This window comes from Desmodus rotundus, chromosome 1 (genome assembly GCF_022682495.2).
Source record: "Desmodus rotundus isolate HL8 chromosome 1, HLdesRot8A.1, whole genome shotgun sequence".
Lineage (NCBI taxonomy): Eukaryota > Metazoa > Chordata > Mammalia > Chiroptera > Phyllostomidae > Desmodus > Desmodus rotundus.
This window is the reverse complement of record NC_071387.1, coordinates 147,406,099-147,433,337: the sequence shown is the minus strand read 5'-3', so window position 1 is coordinate 147,433,337 and position 27,239 is coordinate 147,406,099. Positions and strand designations below refer to the sequence as shown.

The window sequence follows — 27,239 nt, the reverse complement described above, 5'->3', positions numbered from 1 at the left end:
ATAAAATGTCATGTAATTCTTCAACCCTTTTGACACACTTCAAAATACTTATAACGATCTACATTTTACAGATGAGGAAACTAGGGTTCAGAGAAGAGAAATGTATTCAACCTCACACAGCCAGCAGGATATAGCAGAAGCCAGACTTACACAAAGAACTTTCTGACTCTGAAGCTGAAGCTCTAAGATACTTGTTCATCAAATTAGTACATCACCCACAAAGAGCAACTTAGCACCTCCATGTCCTCAATGGAGCTTCACGACGAGAAGAGTAAGATGAAAACTGTGATGTTCCCTCCCAACACAGAACTGATTTAGTACACGGATGTCTGCACGCGGACCCAACAGTTTAAGTGCCTCCTTGAGTATAAACAAAAGAGATGGAAAGAAAAAGACACTTACCATAATTCCAGTAAGCAAACAGACTCCTTTCCCACAGTACGTGTTAGGTACCATGTCACCATAACCAATGGAGAGAAAAGTTATTGATATCAACCACATTGCTCCAAGGAAGTTGCTAGTAACATCCTGTTGATCATGGTATCTGAAAAATAGCAAACAAAGCCAGGCCTTTATAATTGATCTGCAGTGTGGTTGCTAAGGCCAGTTTGATTCAGTTCAGTGAATTCACTCAGCATCTTCTATGAACTGCTCTGTTTAGAGGCTTTTCAAAGCTCACAATTATAAATAAAAGTGAGGTTCCACCTATGCAATCTGAAAGACATCACAACGTTCCTCAACTTCAAAAACGATCTGAAAGAGAAACTGCAAAAATATAAAAACAGTTTTCTCACTGGTGTAACTGATAAATGTACAATCATCCTTGAACCCTGCCCTGGGCCCTGGTCATGTCTCATGACTCTTTGAGGCCCAAGGATGTGTCTGATCTACAGGACGATATGCAGCCACCCAATCTCACGCCACACCTGTGTAGCAGAGGGAGCCATGCCGGTCCCTTTGCTTAGATCGTCCTTTGCAAACTTTATTTCCCTAATTGGCTAACTTTTAGTAATTTTTCAAAATACATTCAAGTGGGACCCCTTCTGTTTCCTCTGGCCCCAGCCACTCCTCTGGGCTCCCTCAGGATCCTGTGTATTTCTCCACCCCAGCTCTGTGTTGCACCATGGACCCGGGGGCCTGTGGGAGCTGTGCTCCTTGAAGACAGAATCTGTGCCTTTGATCTGTATACAGTCCCTGCCGAGAACCAGAGCTGAATAAAGGCTGTTCCCTCAGTAGCTGCGCACAATGAGTTGTAGTCAAAAAGAAGGGAAGGGGTACAGTTTATCCTGATTATTCTTTGAGGTGTCATTTTTTTCTAGTGTGGAAGAAGGTGTTTATATCAGAAACATATCCTATAACATTCTGCTTGAATTAGCAATACTAAACGGTAACCTGGTCCCCCCTGGGGACCCTGCTAGCCACCATCCGTACAACAATGAGGACGTGTGAGCTGTGACCCTGGGCAAACTTGCTCTGGCTGCTGTTCCGTGTAGTCGTGCGGCAGAACCACACCTTCTCTTGCCGCCACGACAGTCAGACCCCAGACTCTGGTCACTACGGCACTTCCTGCTCATCACCCAACTTCTTGTAAGGATCACCCTTCCTGCCCAGATCCCAGATACCTGCAGCGAGGGCTTTCCTTTCTTTGTGTGTGGCTCTTGGAGCTAGCTGATCATTTCCTGGCTTGCACGCACTCAGTCCTGCCTTTCTACCTGACTCACTGTGCTGCCAGAGCTGCGGGGGCAGGAGGCTGCCCCCTGACCTGGGCCCCAGCCAGGATTGATCCCATACACAACCTGCATTGGGCCAAGGGAGTCTCTGTGCCTTTCCCCCCGTCCTTCATTTCGTGGCAAGGTTCCTGCTGCTATAACCAAAAGTTTAGGAGGTTCACAGAATATGAGCTTTCCTCTGTACTATCAGTGGATCTTACTGTCTTTGGATACAGAAAGGCCCGTGCTTGTCACTTCTGTATCTTTACTTTCTTCCAAATAAGTAAGAGAAGCTAAAAAATAGTATTTCCAGTTCCTCTGGTCTAAGGAAAGAGGAAACCTGGCCAGAGGGGGGGATCCTCAGAGTAGGGGAGAGTGAGAGCAATCACTGGAGAGAGGGCACATGCACAGGCAGCCAGCCCTTGCTGAGGAGCATCCTGAGAGTTCCTGGTGGCAGAAGGACAGAATCTTCCACCCTTCTGCCACAGAGGACTGCCACCCTGCTCTAGCTGTGCAGTCTCTTTCTCCCAGAATGTTTGGGTAGAGAGGCTATCATCACCCATAGGGAGGCCGAGAGGTATTCCTAGCTCGCCAGGAAGACAGATACGTGCATTTCTCCTGAGAAACTCCATTAAATAACATGTGGATATGAGTAGGGTGATGTGATTCATGCTGTACTTCAGCTACGACATGAGCTCACAGGTTCTGTGAACGGCTTTGGGAGCCTGTTAGGCTTGTGTCATGGGGCTTCTGTGGGACCATGTACTTTTCATTTCAAACAAGACCCTTAGACTTTAGCTTTGGATTCTAACCTGGGCTGACCACAGACATGGCTGACACTAGCCTGTATCAGAGCCCCACCCAGGAGGCTCCAGAGCTAACATTCCTGGTGGCTGGCTTCAGACCATACCAGAGCACCACCCAACGAGCTGTACAAATGCCACACCCAAAAGGCAGACTCAACAGGCACCAGAGCTCCACCAAAGCAAATCCCACTCTGTGGGGTCAGCTGCCACATGACATCTTGTCTTCGGGAGTCCCAGTCATTTCTTATAGCCACTCAGCCTGAGGGTCAATCCCACATACTGATGTGCCAACACCAATCAAGGCTCAACTACAACAGGAGGACACACACAACCCACACAAGAGACAACCCTGGAGGTAAACAGTTCATTTGGCCAGAAACATTGTGTCTCTCAGTCTCCCAGGACACCTACTACACAAGGCCACTCTGGCAAGACCAAGAGATGTAGCAGCTCTACCTAATACACAGAAACAAACACAGGGAGGCAGCCAAAATGAGAAGACAAACATCCTGAATGAAGGAATAGAACAGAACTCCAGAAAAAGAAATAAACAAAATGGCTCTGGCTGGTGTGGCTCAGTGGATTGAGTGCTGGACTGTGAACCAAAGGGCCTTGGGTTCAAATCCCAGTCAGGGCACATGCCTGGGTTGCAGGCCAGGTCCCCAGTAGGGCATGCATGAGAGGCAACCACACATTGATGTTTCTCTCACTCTCTCCCTCTCTTCCCCTCTATAAAAATAAACAAAATCTTTTAAAAAAGAAATAAACAAAATGGAGACAAGCTAGTGATCTCAGGGGAAGAACAGAGGAACTCAGTGAAAAATTCAACAAAGAAACAGAAAACATAAAAATGGAGATATAAACATAAAAACAGTCAAAAATGAAGACTACCACAACAAATGAAGACTACATACGAAGACTGCATCAGAAAGAATCAATAGTCAATTAGGTAAAGAAGAGACTGTGGTATATCTACACAATGGAATATTATGCAGAAGAAAAAAAGAATTCCTACCCTTCAGCATGGATGGAACTGGAGAACATTATGCTAAGTGAAGTAAGCCAGGCAGTGAAAGATAAATACCATATGATCTCACCTGTAAGTGAACCTAATCAACAAAACAAGTAAACAACCAGAGACATGGAAATAAAGAACCAACCAACAGTGACCAACAGTGACCAGAGAGGAGGGGAAGAGAGATAATAGGGGAAGGAAGGGAGAGGGCATCAAGGAACATGTATGAAGGAGCCATGGACAAAGACAATGGGAGGGGATTGAATATAGGAGGTGGGGGTGGGTAGGACAGAGGAGAGTAGTGGGAGGACAATGGGGACAACTGTAATTGAACAACAATAAAAAAATTAAAAAAGAAGAGGCTCGAATCCATGACTTGGAAGACAAAGTAGCAGAAAACACCTAGTCAGTACAGCACAAAGGAAAAAAGAATCCAGGAAAAATGAGGACAATTTAAGGGACATCCTGGACAACTTGTAGCGGACCAACATTCGCCTCACAGGGGTGCCAGGAGGAGAAGGGTGAGAGCACGGCATTACAAACCTGTGCGAAGAGGTGGTCGTAGCCAAGTGGTTAGAACAATGGACTAGAAAACCTACTTGAAAAAATAACGACTGAAAACTTCCTTAACCTGGCCAAAGAAATAAACTTCATGTCCATGAAGAATCCCAAACTAGATTAAATGAAAGAGGCTCACATTAAGACACTTCATGATTAAAATGTCAAAGATTAACAAAGAAAGAATCTTAAAAATAACAAAAGAAAAGCAGTTACTTATGTGCAAGGCAACTCCCATAAGACCATCAGCTGATTTCCAAACTTTGCAGTGAAGTGAGAATAGCATGAAATATTCGAAGTGATGAAAAGCAAGGACCTACAACCAAGATTCTTCTCCTTAGCCAAGCTATCACTTAGAATTGAAGGAGAGATGGAGTTTCCCAGACAAGAAAAAGATAAAAAAAAAAGGTTCATCACCACCAAACCAGTATTAGAAGAAAAGTTAAAGGGACTTCTTTAAAAAGAAAAGAAAAAATAAAAATGAATGAAATAGTAAACATAGGACAGAAAAATATTCTCACTGACAAGGCAAATGCATAAAAGCAGTGGATTAACCAATTATAAAGCTAGTACCAAGATTAAAAGGCAAACGCACAAAGATCATGTATAATTATAACAATAAATTAAGGGATACACACATGCACAAAAGAAGTAAAAAAGAAAGACTAAAATGTAAATGTCGAGGGGTGAATAAAATTCTTTGAACTTAAGTGACCATAAACTTGAAATACACTGCTGTAAACATAGCTTGGTATATATAAAGTGCACAGTAACCACAAACCAGGTAATGAAACGAGATATTCAAGAAACAAACAGAAAGAAATCCAAACACAATTTATAGAAAGTCACCAAAATACAAGAGAGGAGAGCAAGAGAATAAGAATAGAATGGAGAACTACAAAACCATCAGAAAACAATCAATAAAATGGCAATAACTACATATCTATCGATAATTACTTTAAATGTAAATGGACTAAATGCTTCAATCAAAAGACATAAGGTGGCTGAATAGATGAAAAAACAAGATCTGTACACCTAATTGTAACAAGTTTGTAATGAAACTTCAGCTTGGAAGACACAGTCTGAAAGTAAAGGGATTTAAAAAGATACTTCACGCAAATGGAAATGAAAACAAAGCTGAGGTAGCAATATTTACATCAGACAAAAGAGACTTTAAAAAAAGGGCTGTAACAAGAGACAAAAAAGAGCATTTTATAACGATAAAAGGATCAACCCCACAAAAGGCTGTATCTCTTGTAAATGCCTATGCACCCACCAAAGGAGCACCTACATCTATAGAGCAGAGATTGGTGGACATAACAGAGGAGATGGAGAAAATCACAGTCATAGAGGCGGACTTTTAACACCCCACTGACACCAATGGATACATCAACCAAACAGAAAATCAAAAAGGGAAAAGTGGCCTTAAATGATACATTAAAGAAGATGGACTTAATTAATATTTTTAGAACATTTCATCCCAAAGCAGCAGAATACACATTTTTCTCAAGTGCTCATGGAACATTTTCCAGGATAGGCCACATGTTAGGCCACAAAAACAAGTCGCAATAAAGTATAGAGACTGAAATTGTATTAAGCGATTTTTCCAATCACAATGGAAGAAAACTGAAAACACACAAACATGTACAGGCTAATAACATGCTACTCAACAATGAAGGGGTTCATGATGAGATCAAGGAAGAAATCAAGGTACCTTGAGATGAATGAGAACGAAACCCCGTGACCCAAAATCTATGGGGCACAGCCCAAGTAGTTCTGACAGCAATACAAGCCTAGCTCAAGAAATGAAAAAAAAAAAAAAAAATCAAATAAACAACCTAAGCTTACACCTAAAGGAATTAGAAAAAGAACAAAGAAAGTTCAAAGTGAGTAGAAGGAAGGAAACAACAAAGGTCAGAGTGGAAATAAACAAAATAGAGTCTAAAAAATAAAACAATAGAAAAGATCAATGAAATCAAGAGAACAATCCCATTCACAATTGCATCAAAAAGAATAAAATACCTAGGAATAAATTTAACCAAAGAGGTAAAAGGCTTGTACTTAACAAATTATGAGACATTGAAGAAAGAAATTAAGGAGATAGAAATAAATGGAAGTGTATACTGTGCTCATGGATAGGAAGAAATAACATCATTAAAATGTCCATACTACCCAAAGCACTTTACAGATTCAATGCAATTGCTATCAAAATACCAATGGCGTTTTTCACAGAACTAAAACATATAATCCTAAAATTTGTATGGAATCATAAAAGACCCCAAATCATCCAAGCAATCTTGAGAAAGAAGAACAATGTTGAAGGTATCATGCTACCTGATATCAAATTATACTACAAGGCTGTAGTAATAAAACAGCATGGTACTGGCATAAAGCAGATACATAGATCAACAGAACACAACAGAGAGTCCCCAAATACGCCTGCACCTACGTGGTCAATCTATGATAAAGGAGACGAGAACCTACAATGGGATAAAGAAGGTCTTTGTAATAAATGGTGTTGAGAAAATTGGGCAGACACATGCAAAAGAATGAAGCAGAATCACTTTCTTACACCATATACAAGAATAAAGTCAAAATGGATTAAAGACCCCAAACCATAAAAGTCCTAAAAAAAAACATAGGCAGTAAACTCTTCAAATTTTCTGTAAGATATATAAATACATATATCTTACAGCAAATTTACACGCACACCACACCCCTATATTTCTTTGCTATGTCTCCTCAGCGAGGGAAACAAAAGAAAAAATAAACAACCAGTACAATGTCCATTAAACTACAAAGTTTTGCACAGGGAAGCAAATCATCATCAAAATGAAAAGACAGCTGACGGAATGGGAGAAGATATTCCCCAATGATACATCTGATAAAGGGTTAATATCCAAAATATATAAGGAACTCATACAACTCAACACCCAAAACAACAAACAATTGGATTTCAAATGGGCAGAGGGCCTGAACAGACACTTCTCCAAAGGAGACAAACAGATGGCAAACAGACGTATGAAAAGATGCTCCTTACTAATCATCAGGGAAATGCAAATTAAACCGCAATGAGATACCGCCTCACATCTGTCAGAATGGCCATCATCAACAAACCACCAAAAACAAGTTTTGATGAGGATGCGGAGAAAAGACAACCCTCTCGCACTGCTGGTGGGATTGTAAAATGGTGCAGCCTCTATGGGAAACAGTATGGAGGTTCCTCAAAAAATTAAAAATAGAACTGTCATATGACCAAGCAATCCCACTTCTGGGTATTTATTTGAGGAAATAAAAAGCACTAATTTAAAAAGATGTGTGTACTCCTATATTCACTGCAGCGTTACTTATAATAGCAAGAAGATGTGGACGCAACCTAAGTGCCCATCAATAGATGAATGTTTAAAGAAGAGGTGCTACGTATATACCATGGGATATTACCCAGCCTTAAAAAAATAAAATCTTACCATTGTGACAACACTCATGGACTTAGAGGGTGTTATGCTAAGTAAAATGAGTTAGAGAAAGACAAATACCATATGATCTCCGTTTTGTGTGGAATCTATAAAACAGATAAACAAACAAAATAGCAACTCACAGATCAAAGAACAAGCTGGTGGTTGCCAGAGAGGAGAGGGTTTGGAGGACTGTTTGAAAAAGGGGCAGGGGCTAAGAAGTACACATTTTCAGTTATGAAAATAGTCATGGGGATACAAAATACAGCATAGAGAACATAATCCAAAACATTTACTATAACTGGATGGTATCAGATGGGTTCTAGGCTTATTGAGTGATCCCTTCATAAGCTACTCACTAGGTGGTACTCTGAACTAATATAATATTGTATGTCAACTGTAATTGAATTAAGAAAATTAATAAATACCAAAACAACCAATCAAAACCCCAAACCAAACCAAAGAACAACAACAAAAACCCTTTAAAACACAATGGTATCACATCAACACATTCTAAACAAATCTGAAAAGTCTTAGCAACCTTCAGGCTCTTTTTGATAACAGGGTTTAGTAAAATGTGCTCAGATTTGGGTGAAAACTTCCGGGACAGAGAGCCATGGCAATAAATCTGGGTCCTAAGACTGAGATTCGGAAAGACCCCAGGGCGTGTGTATCCACCATGAGAGATCCCGAGTGGGAAACTCCATTTAATCAGTGGCTCTCAACCCTAGTAGACCCAATGTCCTCTGTTAATATTTTGAAATAAATTCAGATACTATAACTTATCTATGTACATGACTTATAAAACAAAAACCAACGCACTATCTTAACTGTAACGTGGAGATGTAAAACAGCAGTAATTGACAGTGCGTCCTGTATGGAAATATCTGAACACTCCAGCAAGGCTGACCTGGAGGACATCAGAAGTGGGCAGTTGCTGGCACCTACGTGTAAGAACTGGGATGCAGTTTGGTCTGCGGGCTGGGTGTTGCCTGGCAATTCCTGGGTCACAGGGGGCCCCAGTCCTGCCGTGGTTCTCTGAGATGGGGAGAACTGCTGGTCAAATTACAAATGAAACAAATGACAGTTTTCCTTCAACTTGCACGCTCTATGTTATAGCATTAGGCAAAAGTTAAATGCGTAATTCAACAGAGTGAAAGTATTTTCTTTATATTTACAGTGGGTCTATGTCTAAACTAAAAAAATTATAAACAGCATTTTTGTACATAGAATGTGCAGGAGGTCAGTCCAAGGTCAGGTGGGATGCAGAACACTTCTTTGTTGAGGGGAACGTCCCATGAAGGACAGAATACAGAGAGTCCCTGGCCCCACCCAGTGACAAGCAAGAAAACCTTCTCCACAGATTTACAAAATGGCCCGTGTGGCCAAGTACTACCGCCGCTGAGGACAGCCGGCCCAGAGTTTCAGGGCAGCTGGAAGTCTATAATGGCCATTGGAAAACCTGGAGAGCAGTGAAGCTAGAAAATGTGGAATGTGGGACAAATTATATTCTCAAACTCTCGCTACTCCCCAGGCAATAAAAGAAATATCAACTTTCAGAGTGGTGTTATAACCAGGGCTAGCATTTCTAACCAAGTTTCTCTTCCTTTCTTCCGTTCCTTTACGAGAACTTTCTAATGAGTAGTTATTTTACTTTTCTGGGGCAACCTCCATTCCTTCAGTTCCTGCAGTGTGCCGGCATCTTGCACAAACTGTGAGCTCCTCTGAGGGGAAGGTGGAAGACCAGGAGACAAGGATGGAGCCATGCTCAGCCAGAATTTAAGATTCCCTTAGCAAGTAGTCCATTTTGCAAAAACACAATATAGTTCATGTCGGATGCGTGCCGGGCTCTGCTGGTTGCAGACAGAGATGTCTACACTGGCCTGGTGGGCTATGGCCTCAGAAGCTTACTACTACAACTTGCCAACTGTTATTCAATGTCTACCCACCATGACTTTCCACATGCGTGGCCGTAAGCAGACAGGTTTCACTTCCCTTCTGGGAGGCCAAGGAGAGCAGTGGGGCCAGCAGTCACTAGGTGGCAGTGCCACACCAGTTTATGTCCTAGGCTGCGCTGCTGAGTTTAGCTTGACCAGCAGCGTCAGGGGTGTGAGTAGACATCACTGGGAATACCTTGAAGTGAAAGCCGCCCTCCTGGGCATCCTGGAAGTGCGTGTTGCTCCACGTGGGAAATGGGAATCAGTGCGGGTACAAACAAGCTCGGGCCACGTCTATACCCGGCAGCCCTCTTAGGGACGTCCCCTGAGGCATGCGTGCATGCCTGACTGGACACTGCCTCTTCCAGATCGAATCTAACATAATCTGAGGTGGCAGCATATCCCCGTATCACCCCCGCCCGGCCCCCCACCCCGACTGAGACTCTCTCAACCAAAGACCAGGCTTTATTTCCTACATCTGTAAGAAAAAAAAAAAAATTCCCTGTGGAATTTTCTAACTAGGCCATGTTGGAATTGAACCAGCATTTGAAGATACAAAAGTCAAGGTCTTTTGAACTAACTCTGAGATCGAGTCAAAGAAGGACTGCTCTGGATTCAGAGGGTCCTGACCCACCTCTTAATGCCCTCATGACCCAGAGCAGCAAGATGTAATATCTGAGTCTCCTTTTCTTCTAACAGGAGCTTCACACCACAAACACAAAGGATGGCTGTGAGCACTGAGCCTACGAAGTGCCATCCAAATGCTGCTCGATCAGTTCTCATTTTTGTGTTCTCCATGGACCAAATCCTTCTTGATTTGTGTGAAAGTAGACAAAGAAAAGTCATTACTTTTGTGAGTGTACCTTCTCGCACACAGAGGAGGCGGCAAACGTTAGGCTTTTCCGAGCACAGGCAGCTTCTAGTTTCGCTCTTTTCCACCTGCCCCACATTCCTTTGTCACTCACTGCCAGTGAACACAGTGCCGGGTACCACCAAGATGCAGAAGAACAAAAAGGGCTGCAGAAAGGAAGGAGGGCAAGGAGGCGGTGCGTCGGGAGTTACCTTGGCAGAGCAAAAGCACCATGGCGTGAGGGCATGTCAGTCCACGAGTAAGGCGAGTGGGAAGAAAAAGGGATGTTCAGTGACAAGAAGTCCAAATGAAAGCAAGGAAAAGAAAAGGCTTGCAACCTTCTTAGGCTGGTGTGTTCTCCTGCCTCCTCAGTGCCCTTCCTCCCGCCAACAGGAGCATGTCCACCCTCAGGGGACAGGTTTGGGGGAGGAGGGTACATTTCCCTGTCTAGTATCTATCACGTATTTCTGAGAAACTGTTGATGGGGCTCCTGTGTAGGACTCTCAGTGAACTGAAAAAGACCCAGTGATCCAAATCAACCCAGCTCCAAGGTGCCACGTCGACAATAGTGAGTTATTATAAATGAATTCTAAATTTTTAATTTTCAAAATGCAGCAAATGAAAATGCCTACTTAGAAGTCATAGCCTCCAGCACTTCCCAGTTTCAGGCTATGCTTCTAGGGAAGCAAAAACATTCCTGAATGTCATCCTTTTATTCCTCAGAGAGAAACAGGCAGAGAGTCGGAAAACGGATCCGCCAAACCCAGAGCAATGGCAGAGCTCTCAGGGACGCCGAGCTGAAGGTGGCTGCTGCACGCAAGGCTGAAGAGAAGGACCGCGAAGGTCATTTTCAAGGTTTACCAGTTAGATGTCCCACTTTAACTCTAAAAATTAGTCTTAGATCGCTTTCTAATTGCACCTTGCTTGACTCAGCATGGGCAGCTAAAATACAGACTGCAACGCCCGCATGTCACGCACTGAACTGCCGCGCAGGACTCAGCTCCCGAGGAGGAACAGGGGCGGGAACAGAGCTTCTTCACACCCAGCCCACCACCGAGGAGGGCCTTTGGGTCCCCCACTGTGTAAAGTCCTCAGAAGCGAACCAATCACAGTGAATTGCAATTGAAACGTGTTCAATGTAGAAAAAAATTTATGCAAGCAGAAAGTATAAGGGGAATGAATGAAGGAAAGAGGGGAGAGAACAAAAAAAGGCTGAAAGTTATTAAAGTAAATAAAACCTGAAACTCCTGCAAATAAAAGTTTGAAAAAAATGTAAATAATGGTGGAGGAAAAATCCTTACATAGACCATGAAAACTCAAAAAATTTTGACTCCCGCCAGCCCCCTAATAGCATTAAAACTAATATAAAATCAGCCTCATTGCTAGCATCATGCACATACCATATCACGTTCACTAGTTCTGACCAAAGTTTCCACCTACTCCTGGAACACAAAAATGTGAACAGGAAAACAACTCAAAATTCTTTCAGCATCTTTCCCATTTTAGTATTTTAGGGATATAAACTGGTAATCAGAAACATCCTGGCTGAATGGGTATCACCTGGAGAAGCAAGGCAGAGCATGCATTCTTAGTAAAGTGGGCTACATACTCAGCTCACCAAAATACACTGGCGAAATGATCGCTGATGCCAAGTACATCAACGTTGCTCCCCAAAGAATCACAATGTTAGTTTGCCAATTTGGTGAGATTTAACTTTGTGACACAGAGAATTCAGGAATCGATTAAAAAAAAAGAAAGTACTGCAAAAGGAAGCCTGGATGGAAAATGACCTATGCACTTTAGCAGTTGGCAGGCAACCGAGGCCATCCAGGACCAGAATTACAAAACTCAAACACACCCACGAGCTTAGGCTTAGTGCGCAGTGCTTGCCGGCCATCTCTTCAGTACAAACACACGGCAATGACGGGAACTTCTCAAATTCCATTCCATTTCAACTTTACTAACCAAATATGAGCCTTCCAAGCCCAGGAACACTTCCTTCCATCAAAAGTAGGATTATAGCAGTCCAACCCTTAGCCAAATGCAACAGCCAGATCTAAAAGCACGAGTCCTCTGCAGGGTGAACTCAGATGAAGGGTGAGCCAGCTGTGCAGGGAAAGGTCAGCAGGGTCAACACCAGCATTTTCCTCCATTTACCAAATCAGGTTAACAATGAGTATGTGCAGATCTTGGCAGACATAGAGGTACCCGGGGGGCTAAAGAAGTTGTATGTGTTCTACACAGGCTTTGAGGAAGCTTATAGGAATATCTGACCTGCAAACATGACAGTTAGAATGGGAAGGATGAACTTCTTTACAGCACTGTCTAAATGAACTTTCTGCCACAATTTTGAGAATGTTCAATATCTCTGCTGTCCAATTCAGTAGCCCCCAGCCACACGTGCCTACGAGCACTTGAAATGTGGAGTTTTTTATTTTATTTCACTTCATCCCATTTAAGATAAAAATCAAATAGCTATATGGGGTGACAGGCTGTCATGTCAGACGGCACAAACACTGTCCAGCGTGAAGACCAGATGCAGGAGAGATGCAGGCCTCAGGTCGTCAGGCCCTGACCACGCGGCTCTTTAGTTCAGCCATAACGTGTCTTCTGAACGTTCTCTCCACCAAAGTGAAATGGGATCAGCAAGCACAGTACATCCCTGACTCGCAGGACCTTAAAGTGCATCTACACTTAGCATGACATTCGATGCTCATTACCATGTGGTGGCTTATTTCGTTGTCATGCTTCTTGGGTAAAGGGAAAGTATTTTTAAGAAATAAATAGAGTGGGACTGGCTGGGGTGGGGTGGAGGGATGGGGAGAAAATGCAATTGTAACTGAATAAAAAAAAGAGAAAGAAATAGAGTTTTGATTAATTTGTGTATATTAATTCAGTCAAACATTCAATGCTTCCCTAGATCCTGCACAGGTGGCACCAGGTGCTGGGGCTGTCGGGGAAGGCCGCACACCCCCACCCAACAGTGCTGTCTGCAGTCAGCAGTGAGGGAAGAACACCTTCGTCTCCCGGCCTGGCCAGCCTCCCCTCTTCTTCCCATCAGGCCTGCGTCAGTCACTTCCCACAGCCCCGCCCTCACTGGGGGACACTGCTGGTGCTCAAGGAGGGACCCACAGACAGGCAACTCAGGGCAGGTGCCTTTTGGATGACAACGGTCCGACCCAAACAACCGGAGCACTTCTCTCACTCTCAGTATTCCAACTCTGCTCACCTGGCACCACATTGAAAAGGAATGGCACAATCGGGCTTCCACAATGTATATATTTCTAAGATAGTTTTTTGTATTGTTTAGTGATATGAATATTAATAGCAAACCACAGAAAAAACATCATGGGAATGGGTACATAGACAATCTTTTATTACTCTGTGTCTTTTGATATATGTCAAAATTACTTAAAAACAGATGTTTCCATGGTGTAAATATTTTATTTATTCAGTCACTGAGCTTATACAGCAACAGCCTTGAAGCAGTGTGAAGGACGATGCAGCCCACGGTGGCTTTCTTTGGTTCCATTTGATTTTATAAACATGTTTGTTTCTTAGCCTGTACGTTTTACTTAAAAATAACATTTTCATAAAGTCTCTCACTGAGGTAGAGGCAGCTGAACCCTTATCAGAGTATTGGCCTTTAAAATTACAGAGGGAGCCCAGTAATAACGGCCACACATGGTTTTCTTCATCCCCACGGGGAGACAGAGCACGCTGTGGGGCTTTTTTGTTTCTATTGTGTGAAGGAGTCACTTGATTCTCAGTTTGTACACAGGCATTATTAATACAAGGGGTGCTTTTCCAGTGACCACTTGGCAGATGTCATTTTATATATTGTCTAGGGCATATCATTCAACAATTCCACAGACCCATCTTATACACACACACACACACACAGACACACACACAAGTTCTGGCAGAAGTAAGGCCTGTGTGAGTATGGTTGGTGGGGTAATAATATGGGTATAATAATTTATAGTTTTAATTCGAACATTTCACCTACAATGTCATATAGGGTGCTTGAGTGATATTGTTATGTTACAGAATTACATGCTTATGATTTTGTAATAAAAAGGGGCATTATTTGTGCTGGGTCCTATACATACATACACACACATATATGTGTATATATAATATAGATACATTTGTATATGTATGAGCATACACACACACACACACACACACACACGCTATGTCACCACTGCATTCTGAGTTGTGATCTCCATCATACACAACTTAAGAAACATCTCCACCTTCTTTGCTGAGAGTAACCGGGACCAGCAAGGACACCTGGTGGCTTTGAAATGGTGGCTTAGGACCAGAACATAATTCACAGACAATGGAGACTCACACGTGTGAGTCACAGTGCTTGGTGCGACGTGGGGTGCATGGAGAAAACTGTTGCAGGGCAATTCGAGGGTTAGCTAAAAAGAGCAGCGGGCTTCCCGCAGGTCTGTGTCCTCATCCGCTGACCGGATGCAGAGACAGGAAGTACAGTGTTCACCACGACAGCTGGGGCACACGGGGCTCTGGGGACGCTCAGGCCAGCGCAGCACCCCGGCACACCAACGGTACCCTTCTCCAATCAGTGCCATTTACGTATCACACAGCTCTCCTCCCCCCACATTCCCCTCCTCTGTGAAGGGACCTCCGGACACCAAGCTGCCCCAACTCAAACCAACTGGCATCGCCTTGAACCTCATCCCTAAAGTGAAGGAGCTGTGGCGTTCTAGGAACCCACCTTCAATTGTTTCCAAACTGAGCCATTTTCCCTTGGTCTGGACTCTGCTAGCCTTTCCAGTCTTAATTCTTGCTTGTCTCAGACTTGCAGTTTAAGCTCCAGCAGAAGGTCTTGCAATGCATGGGGTGTGTGTTGTTCTTACCCCTCTGGGCCTCGGCACACGCTGTCCTTTCTCCTTCTGTCTTAATTCCCCTTTAATCTTGCTCCTGGTTCTCTGCATCCCACCTTCAAAGTCACATCCTAACGCTTTCACCCCTCCTCCTCCTACAGGTGGGTCAGGCTCCCGACCTGCATGTTCTCTTGGCACCAGTAACAGCCCTTCTGCAGTCTCAATACTTGCCATAGGGGTGGCGCTGTGTCTTGTTCAAAGCTATATGCCCCCTGCTAGTTAGTGCCATGACTGTTGCGTGGTAGATGCTCAAAAAATAGACTTTTAGTGAATAATTCAGTAAAAGAATTCCCATGTCCACCTTATTCCAGGAGTGAGATGATGGAGGCTTAGTCCATTGCAGCAGACATCTGACCAGCCTCCGAGTCTCCCTGTCTGCAGCCTACCACTCTGCATCACCCTTCTCCCTGTTCTCTGAGCTACTTTCTAAAACATAAATCTATGTTACTTTGTCTCAGAACCTTGCATGGCTCCTCACTGCTTAGAAAGAAAAGTCCTACCTCCTTAGCAAAATATCCAAGGCCATTTACAATTTGGTCCCAACCCACCTTTTCCGTTACAATTCTCCCTATCACCCACGCTACAAGCCAAACTCTGCCACTTTTCCCTTGGCTTTATTTTTCAATTGTTGTTCAAGTACACTTGTCTCTAGTTTCTCCCCACCACTCCCCCCATCCCCGTCTCCTGCCCTCGATCCTAACCCCTTGTGGCTTTGTCTATGTGTCCTGATTCACCCATGTTCCTTTCCCTTGGCTTCTAATTGACCTTACCTCACTGCCCATCTTCAACACCCGCACGTCTGAGGACTCCATACTCTCCTTAGGCGCCAGTCCAGATGCAGGCCGCAGCACTTGTGTTAAAGGGCAAATTTTGTTATTTATTTGTCTCTTTCACTGGTCACTGGGCACCCAAGGAGGGCCTGCCTCTGAAACCCCACTGACAAGCTCCATACTTGGTTCCTAGCAGGGGCCCAGTAAATATTTGTACAGTGAATTACAAGAAGTCCCAATCCTACATGCCTAACCGGTAAAGAAATTCTAATTTTGAATGTTATTTGCTTCAAGTAGGGACATAAAAGCAGGATAAACAAAACTTAACACAGCTGTATTTTTGTCATGTAGCCAAGTAGTAAGATAAATAAATGTATTGCTTAGAATATTAATGTTCATGCTCTTAGGTTTTAACTGTTTTGTGTTGTGATATGTTGTAATTTGTTCATTGCAAATGTGTCTCAACTTTACCAAATTAACAAAATTTAATAAATTCTATGAAAACCTGGGTTTTATATTATCTTTAGTTCAATAATTATAAACCTATCAAACTAATTACAACTATTACTAACTCCTTTCCCCAAGACAGAAGGACAAGTTCCTTAATGTGTAGACTACTATGTCTTAGGCATTTGCTAAGTTGTGATTCTTGTGTTTTTATTCTTTTTTTCACTTTTCAGTTTAATTTGGCTTTAAAAGAAAAATATTCCTTATATAAATCCAATGAAACCACGCCTAATGATTCAAAAATTCTTTCTATATCTGAACAATGAAGAGTATGCAACAAAATGACAGAAACAGCCTACAAAACTTACACAGTAAAACAGCAAACAAATAAAACAACTGCATTAAGTACTAGTTGTACCAGTACCTAAAACTCACATCTCTTCTCCCCAGTGTTTTTCTCTGCGTATTCACTGACTTATTTCCCTATACTTATGAACTGATAATAGGATCTTAGAAGTCACCCATTTTAACCTTCTCATGTAATAGCTGAAGAAATTAAAGGCTAGAAACGTGAACTGAATGTCCAAGGTGAGAGAAGTATCAGTTGCAGACAAGAATTAGAACTAGGTCTCTCTCCTGCCAACCACATGCTCAGGCCTCCCATTCTGAGTAAATCTGAGGTCTGCCAACTGCATTCGGGTTTCAATACTTGCTACTCACGGATTGATTTCATGTGCCTACACAGATTATTTCTACTATAAAAATTTTAAAAGCTTCTAAAATCAGTATCCTTCATTAAACTGCTTTCCTGAGAGCCCTTGAGAACAGAAAAATAATTATAGTGAAATCCACTTATTCATAAGAAATTAAATATTTTATGCAATGGATAATTTGAGATCCTTGTGTTCTTGTTCTTTTTTAACTCTTCAATCTGATTTAGACTCAGCAAGCAAGACATTCCTTACATAATCCCAACGAAGAAGCTCCTGATGATTCTCAAGTTCTTTCTACATGAGAACAATGAACATTATGGGCCAAATGCTGAAAGTAACCCACGAGTCTTCCACTGAAGCAGAAAATTTTTAAATCAACTGTTAGTACTCGATTAAAGACCCCCATGTTCTCAAGAATTTAATCAGGCATTCTCTTGTAGAAAACACCCCCAAACCCTTATATGCCGGCATTTGGGGGTCCTCTAAATGCGGTTCCAATCTGCCCTTTGACCTTACCTTTACACACTACGTTCTCAAACGGAATTACCAACTTGTGTGTTCTCTCTTCAACTTGTCCCACATCTCCCCTTCTGTTCACAACCGTTCCACCTTCTTACAGTCTTGTTCAAATGACACATATTTCATATTACTGCAGCAATTTCTGTCCCTCTCTCGGGCATTTATCTCTTTCTAACTTGCACTGCTTGTCCTTGGTGCGCGTCTGCCGGCTGTGCTGCGAGCCTGTGGACTCCAGAGGCCGGTCCTTGGTTCCAGTGATTTGGTTTCTCTGTTAGAGAGAGCAGGTGCTCAACCAAAGTGCTACAAGGGGGTGCAGGGAGACACCTGTACCCCAGCTGAACAGCATGGCTGCTGAGCCACAGGAAGCTGAGTCCTAGATGGCGAAGGGTCTTGTCAAAGTTTAGCTCGCACAGGTGAATTTCTGATTACTGAATCCCGAATAACCAGGTAACCACCTACACCAAATCTTTTTACCGCTTGTGTTTTTCTTCTCCTCAAAATTTGCCACATAAATGTCCCTATCCTCCAAACCTGGTTAGGTACAACAGAAGATACCTGTTTCTTCATGATAAAAATTATCTCTTCCTATGTGTGACTCTAAATATTTGTTCTGCCATGACAGCAATGCTGCACCGGGGAGGGAACTTGCCCCAGATGGCAACGCGCTGGACTGTGGTTTCTAACGTAGTGGCACTTTATCGATTCATTTGTTTGCCTGACTGCTGTACTGTCCCGCTGTTACTAACTGCTGTTACCTCGCTTCGGCGGGTTCCTTCCCGTTCTAGTTTTTGGCTGTTGGAGAAATGGGGTTTTGAGCTGCACTGAAATACTGTCTAATGAAAGGGAAGAAAAGCTCTCCTTAAACCACCAATTATTTTTTTTCTATGAATAAAGCACACCACAGCTTTAACACCTGTATTTTGGGCCACTCTTTGACAGTCTAGATTCTTTCTTAGCTGAATTCCAGAAGGGCAGGCTGCTGGATAACAGATCACTGGGAGCAAAGTGAGGTAGCCCAAGGTCATGTGGCTCTTTTATGAAGTTCGTGTTTTAGACAGAAGGTTACATCAGTAATCTATTATACGTACTAACGTGGAAGTATATCTGTGATAGCCTGCCGAGTTAAAAAAAATACGGAATGATGAAATCATAAGAGTGATCCTATTTTTGCTTTGAAGAAAAATCTGTATTGACACACATAGTTGGGAAGAATACAAGCCTCATTATCATGGAGTTCTTCCCTGAAAAAACAGTCATTATTGCTAGGGATTAGGAAAGCTAAAGGGCAATGTTTACGGTTCAGATTTAGTTACCTTTGAATTTTGATTCTAACTTCTCTGCACTGTTGTCTAAAGACACAGACTACACTTGGATGCCAATTATATAACATCCGCTGAGACATTTCTTGAATCAATGACATATAGTCAACTAGTGAATAATGCTATGAATGTTGGAAAGGAATGTATGTTCACTAATTTCTGGCTGTTGGGTTCAACACATGTATACTACTAGATCAAGGTTGTTAAGTGTGTTATTGTCAGCTACAAGTTTTATATATAGATATATATAGGTATATAGAGGTACCTATAGAAATATATAGAGATATACACATATGCCCACCTCCCATATATATGGGGCTGTGCGCCCATTAAATGTTGAGTTGTAGCAATCTCTCCCTGTGGTGGTGCGCAGGTAAATTGCTGCTTACAGTTTCCTTATTGTCTTATTTTATGTATTTTTGAAGCTATACAGTTCCATATATACAGACAAGTTTAGAATTACTATATGTTTCTGGTGAATTGTACCATTAGTTATGTAATGATCTATTTATTCCTAATAAAGCTTTTACTTTAAAGACTATTTTTATTTAATATTAACAAAGTTGTACCAACCTTCGTTTGATTAGTATTTGCCTACTATATCTTTTTCCAATCTTTTATTTTCAACTCATTTATCTACTTATGTTTTAGATATATTTCTTTGAAACTTTATGTAGACATAATATGAAAAAAGTTAATAATTTCATTTATCGTGATTCCTAGTATCTGTGGGTTTATTTCTAACATATTATTTTGAAATTTCTATTTGCCCTATCTACTCTCTGCTTCCTCTATACCGTCATTTTTTTATCCTCTGTTTGCTTGGGGGTTATTCATTCATCCCAGTTTTTATTATTTTGCCGGTTATCCTTATAACATCCAACAAGACACACTTGACTTTAGAGTTCAGGTCAATAACACCCCTTCCACCTGAGTGGCACACGGCCTGGAGCAGGCTTCATTTCTAAGCCTTTTCTGAAGGACATTCGGAGGCTCTGTTGATAATATATTCCCTCCCATTTTGATGATCTAATAACGCCTTATTTTTTACCTCGTGTTGAAATGAAATTTAGGTAGGTATAGAATTCTAGATTGACAGTTGCCTTTGTCCAGCACTTTGAGGATATGCCGCAGTAGTTCAGCTTCTGTTACGTTTTTAATCCGAGATGTCCACACGCAGAGCAATAGCCGTCACTAGGACAAGCTTATCTTTTCTGATTCCTTTTAAGATCTTTTACTTGATGTTCTGTAATCTTACTACATCATGTCTACATGTAGATTTTTCTTTACTTTGCTTGAGATTTTTTGGGCTTCCAGAATCTGAGGCTTCATCTCATAAATCTAAAGAAAATTCCAAGCCGTGTACCCCATTTTCACTATTTTCTTCTTCCGAAAGTCTCATTTGAGGTATTTAAACCTTTTTGTTGTTCCCTTATATCTCTTCATTTCATTCATATTTCCCATCTACTGCTAGAGACAAAAAATACAAAGCATTTGAGAAGTATTTCTTTGTCTCTGTTTTTTAGTTTACTAATTCTCTGTGAATTAGCAGTGTCCAAGTAGCCACCTACCGCTGAGTTTCCAGTTTGGTAACTTCAAAGCTTTTTCTGGTCTTTTGACAGTATACTTCTGATTTATGTTTTTCATTTTATCCTTCTTAACCAGATTAGATATATCTTTTTCCCATTCTCCCTATTTGAAGTCCTAGAGGCATGGCGTTCAGTTTTTCTGTATGTTATTTCTGCTTACTCTCTTGGTGGTTTGTATCCTCATGTGTTCTGTAGCCTTGGCTGGTTGGAGAAAGGCTTATGTCTTATGCCAGGAAAGATATCCTGCTGGAGATGGACTGAGGTGTGTTCCTCTGCAGAGATTTGTATTTGCTTCTGCCAGGTGACGCAGGGTGTTACCTACCAGGGATTTAAATGTTGATGTCTCAACGTATAGTAGTAGAGATTAGTATAGATTAGTAATAGAGTAGTATAGATTCAAACAAGTGTGAGCGGGCCTGTGGTTACATAGTGTTCAGGGATCCCACTTTCTACACCGAACCCCACCAAGTGCACATACCACTCAGGCAGGAGATAGCTATGATTTTGTTTGTCTCGTTCCCTTCTGTGCTGGGAGATTTTATATGTAGTCTACCCTTTCATTAAAGGTGTGTCCCCTTAGAGCGGTGTTTTTCAAACTACTGTCAAGTCCCATTAGCAGTGAAATCAATTTAGTGCTATGGTTCTCAACCTTGGCTATCCATTAGAATCACCCAGGGAGTTTTTAAAGCCCTGACTCCCAGGCTACAACCCAAGACCAATTAATTCAGAATCACAGAGGATGGGATCAGCAATGTACATTTTTATAGCTCCCAGATGAGCTGAATGTACAGGCAAGACTGAGAACCACCATCATGGCCAGCAGTTTATAATAAAACAGAATGGAATACAATAAACAGACAGTACTTCCACAGTGATCCCCAGAACTGTGCATGTTGCTACAAAATCTGCTGCTAGGTGCTTGTATATACAGATCATGTTCCAATATAAATCATATACTTCACTGTGCTTTTCCCTTTTTAAAAGACCTAAGCAAATCGAACCTCTTGTTTGCCATGATCAGAGTAGCTGAAGCCTGAGAGCCAGTGTATCCTTGCCGGCCTCCTGGCATCTGTGTATTTTCTACGTGGGATTTCCCTGACTTCCTGGCATGGCCAGCTGTGCAGTTTCACTTTCTCCAGCTCCTCTAGGTGTTTTGTAAAAGGTAACCAGGAAATCAAATTTACCATGTTGCTGAATATGGAATTCCAGATTCTTTATACGCTTCTGTTTCCTCTGAAGTTTATTCAAAACCATGCACGATAATGTCTACGTGAATTTACACTTAAAATGTGCTGTAATTATACTCTGTTGATACTAATATATGCTACAAAGATAGCACAGAAAGTTATTAAGCATGCCTTCCTGGTAATCCCACCAAAGCATCAAGATTGTACACACACACACGTGAATTCTTGAAGATGGGGGCTTTGAAAGAGGTACTTGAAGACTGGGGCTTTGAAGTTTTTGTTGCCCAATTCACAACAGTGACAGTTTTCAGACAGGAGAATAAGAGAAAGCAGGCAGAACTCAAGGGGAGAAACCAGGGCAGAATTTCTTTCTGACCGATGGCTAAGATAAGACGACCAGTGAGCAAAGCAATGGCATGCCCAGGACAGGAGAAAGCATCGCAGAGACCGTGTTTGTTGTTGCCGTTGCTGGCGCAGCTAAACTAGTCCCTGGAACACTTGGGTACCTGAGATTAGGGATGCTGGCTGTTAAGTCCTTTTTCTAGCCTGTCCCAAACACATCAAAAGATGCAACAAAAATATTTTTCTAATAATGCCATGTCCTACCTCTGGAATTCAATACTTTCTCCTATCCTAATCCTCCCAAATGCCACAGACTTGGCCAAAACTCCATCCAGCCCCATGGAGTAATGGGAGCTAGTCCACAGGGAGGTCGTCCAAACCAGACTGGTCTAAGCAACCTCCCTGTATGTTACCACTGTGGCATGACTACATTTTCATCCGCGAATACAGTAAGTGTGTTCTCTGGGGGTCGCAATGTTCACAACCGTCACACCCAGACCACAACACTGCAATTGGGCAGATTGCTGACAATCTGTTCCTTTCTCTAAGGCAGTAAACAGCTGCACAGTTGCTTTAGAAACACGAAGAAGGAGATAAAGGCAAAAGGAAATAAATGAACTTACTGAGGTAAGGTGGGGCTTTGTCTTTGTTTTGGTTCGGCTGGTCAAAATATGTTACTGTGCCCACAGAACTAGATGATAATCTTTTGGGAGAGATAAAAAAGCAAGAGAAATGTAACTGGAGAACAAGAAATATTTAGTAGAGTAATGGAGTGATAACGCTTCGGAGAGGAAAAGGTATTTTACTGATCGACCCGACAGTATTCCACCTCAAACATCAGCAGGTACAGCTTGCTCGGCCCTCTCCGCGCACCCCCAATGCACACGCTCTCCCACACTCACAACTGGCCACCTTCCTAGGAGGACAGCAACCCTCCTAGACCAGGGAGTCCGACAAGAATGTTGGTTCTTCAATTTCCAGTTGTCCTCCAGGACCACAAACAGTGGGGAAACCTTTGTGTTCATCACCAAGGATTCGAATTATGTAACACTTTCAGTTGTCTCCAAATCTTAACACTTTTTCATTTTCTACTTTTAGCTCTTTCTATCTTTAATCTGAACGGAGGTTATCTGTTGTGAAAGAATTAACAGATTTTTGCAGAGCATTGTTTATGTTACTGTAACTCCTGAGTCTTCACTACAGAAAGCAGCTAGATGAAATTGGCTTCCCCTGTCCCCGCAATGTATTAGAGAGCCAGCACAGGAATATTAATTACCTCAATTAGAATTTTTAATTTAATCTTCACTGTATTTTTTTCAATTAGAATTTATACAATTTTAAGAAATAACTCCTACAGGCATCCACATCCTCGTTTGCTCTCTCTATCACTGTCCACTTTTCTCCCTCTTTCTAGCAGACACTGTTTTCAATTCCTAGACTGCTCTTCCATTGTTCTGGGAAGAAGTCCATTCAATTCTGTGTACCAAATGTATCATGTTTCAAATTATCTCTTGGACAATTCTTATAGATTCTCTATATAACACCAGTTGTATAGTTTTTGTGCCAATTTTTCTTCTGGACAGCTTTCTAAGTTCGGCTTCTCTTACGACACATGCAGATACACACACACAATCTTATAAAGATTAAAAAACTAGCCAGCCAACAAACAAATACATAAATCTGTGCTGTCCAATCTGGTAATCACTAGCCAAAAGTGCTTCCTTACATTTAATTAAAAGTAAATAAAAGTTTAAAATCTTTTCCTCAATAATGCTAAACACATCGCAAAGGCTCAGCAACCACACATGGCTGGTGGTTCATACTGAATAGTGCAAAAACCAGAGCCATCACTGTGGAAAGTTCTATTGAACACCAGTGTTTTAAAATATCTATAGAATATGAAAATAACCCTGGAAAGTGGAAACACACGATTCATTGCATCTTCTTTCCTTTCATGTTTACACATCTGCATGTAACCAAATGAAAAATCTACAGCCAGGCCTTTCATTAAATGTCAACGTTCGATGTAGTACAAAAGATGGAGAAACGATGTACCAGGAGAATGAAAAACCAACAACTCTCAGGTATATGTGTGTCCAGGGGGAGTTCCAGCATAAATATCCAGGCCAAAAGCCGTGACTTTCAATGCTGACTTCACGGGGTTGATTTTCTAAGGTCTTAGCCAACTAATCACATTACATACAAGTAAAACCAAGAGTGTTCAATTTAAGGTGCTCTCTGCCCTCCTCGTTTAATGATAGTTTAACGGTTCCATAGAAGAAAGAGAAGCACCTGAGCTGTGTGTTACCACACCCACTCACTGAAGTGTGTGACCGACTACCTCAAATTGGATAGAAAGCCATTCCTAAATCTATTACACCTGTGAACACCTAAAACCTAAAAAATACTACGAAACTCAATGCAAGTATTATAACCACTTTGATATTTATGACCTCAGCTGACTAGAGCCTTTTCTCCAGTGAGAGGGTGATGAGCTGCAGGGTGGCATTTTACTTTCACCTACGACGAGATGACCTTGACTATTCCTTTAGAAACAAGATACGTGAAACACAGCTTTTCAAGCACGTGCAAGCAGGTTACAATGAACAGGCTACACACACTGCTAACCTGTTCCAGGTTTTCAGGGAGAAAAACCCACACCTGGGGGAAAACAACGACTAGAAGAACTTAAGGCAATCCTTACAAAGAAGCTTAATTAAAAAAGTAAAATGAAAGTTCACGTGCTCATTAATTCCTCTAGTAAATGAACTGTGCCTTCTTGAAAATAACCCAAAATGAAGGTGATTCCTTATAGAAGGATGACTAAACTTTGCCTTTCTGTTCATGTATTGTGCAAATTTAAAATTATAGACTTTAAAATGATTATCATCTAACATTCCATTTTATCCCTAAAGGTGTGGAAGGCAAGGCTTAAATGGGAAGAATCTAAAAAGCCAAGCCTGTTAATAAATGAAATTATAAACATCTAAAATAAAATGGCTTCCTGGGACAAAAATGAAAGCATGAAATTCTGTGGTGCTTATACTTGGTTCTTTGATACCATGAAAAGGTATTTTCTTCTTTCAAAAGAAATTTTTGTCAAGAGTTAGACATACACCCCCACAGTGGAATATTACGCAGTAATTAAAAGTAAAGCTTCTAGACTTCCACATTCTAGTCTGACATGAAAGGAGCGTGGAAGTTGTCATTCCCATCCTCACAACAAGAAAAACTAAAAATCAACAACTCTTCTAAGATCCAGCAGAGAATTGAAACCCTAGGACAAATAGGTACCCTGAAAACTAGAGACAGAGGCAGACACAGAAAACACTCAGAAACCACCTCTGACACCAGCACCAGGTAGGAATTCTGAAGGGCTAATTGACTAATTGCTGGAGACTAAGCAGCAATTAGCTGGAGAAAGAAAAACTCCTGGAGTTTTGGGTCTGGGGTGGGGGTGGCATCATCCTATTGTGAGTTTCACTTCCAGAAGCTCCATAAGGACCTTTAGCGGGAAGATCACAGAAAAATCCCATCCTGCTTCCAGAATGAAGAAGGGAAAAATAACCATCTTCCGATAAGCTCAGAGCAGGTCGTTCCCTCTGACAGAAGCCTGCTCTCATAGGAACTGTTTTAGCAGAGCCTAACCAAATGGGGAAGGGGAAAATCTGACTGGAGCTCTTCCAAAGTCTGACGGGGAAGGAAATTAGCCTGACTCCAGGTCCTCTGGCCTTCCCGTCTCACCTACAGGGAGGAACACCTGAGGAGGCCTTGTGAAGGTAACAGCCAGGGACATGGATTCATGCAAAGGCTGGGCCCTCATCATAGGACACAGAATGCTGCCCCCACCCCACAACAACAGGGCTCCTGTGTAATAACAGAGGGTCACAGGTACGCAGTTCACCTCAGTTACTTTCACGCAGGTCCCATGTTTGGCTTTCAAAATAGTTATAATAATAATAGTAATACTAATAATACATACATACAAACATACAAAAAGGCAAAAAAAGAAAACCCAACCAAAATTTGAAGAGATGAAGCAAGCAACATCCAGATTCAGATACAGAAGGGCTGTTGGAGTGAAAGGCATATTAAACGGTAGGGAAAGAGCGCTGAACCAAAAAGATGCAGCCCCCGCAGTCAAAGAGCTCACAGTCTGGAGGGAGAGACAGTCATCAAAGCAAAGGTCGCACAAATGATCTATACAATCGACTCCGGGATACCACAGATTTGAACTGCATGACCCACTTAGGTACAGACTTCTTTCAATAAACACACAGTTGACCCTTTGTGTCCCTGGGTTCTCCATCCTCAGATTGAGCCAACTGTAGGTTAAAAACAGTATTTTCAATCCATGTTTGGGAATCTGGGGGCATGGGGGGCCAATGGTAAGGAGTATTGTACGCCATTTTGTCCTGGGTTGGCCAAAAAGTTTGTTTAGTTTTTTCTGTGTGATGGCTCTAGTAGTGCTTAGTTGTCTTTAACTTCACTCAAAACAATTTTGTTAAATTGTATTATGACAGCTGTCGTATCAGTGTGTATCTTTAAAAAAATCAAAATTGGTGAATTTTTGTGTAGTCATTTTAATATTGAAGATGGAAGAAATGCAACATTTTCAGCATATTTTATGCTTTATTATTTCAAGAAAGGTAAATGCAAAAAAAAGATTTGTGCAGTGTGTGGAGAAGATACTGTGACTGATCAAATGTGTCAAAAATGGTTTGTGAAGTTTCTTGGTACTCTTGACATTTTGGCCAAATAATTCTTTGCTGTGGGGCTGTCTTATGCATTGGAAGACATTTAGCAGCACCCCTGGCCTCTACCCACTAGAAGCCAATAGCAGGAGATAGCCGACATACTCCAAATATCCAAATCAATAAAGTTATTGGTGAAAATGAAAAATGTGTCTTTTATTTTATAGAAAATCATAACAGGCTTTTTTGCCAACCCAATATAAGGGACTTGAACACCCACAGATTTTGGTATCTATAGGGGGCCCTGCAACCAATCTCCTGCAGACACCTAGAAACGACTGCAGTTAAGTTTTGGGGGATTCAAAATTTACATGCAGATTAACCCCTGTGTTATTCTAGAGTCAACTGTAGTT

General features: G+C 41.8%; 1 protein-coding gene across 2 annotated transcripts in view; it reads right to left on the bottom strand.

The window, feature by feature from the left end:
• KCNN2 (potassium calcium-activated channel subfamily N member 2) overlaps positions 1-27,239 on the bottom strand; it is a 142,414-nt gene that overhangs the window by 29,854 nt on the left and 85,321 nt on the right. For both annotated transcript variants that reach the window (XM_024563297.3, XM_053911551.2), the window contains one exon: positions 403-544. In XM_024563297.3, the coding sequence (XP_024419065.2) occupies positions 403-544 (142 nt within the window). The remainder of the gene's footprint in view (positions 1-402; positions 545-27,239) is intronic.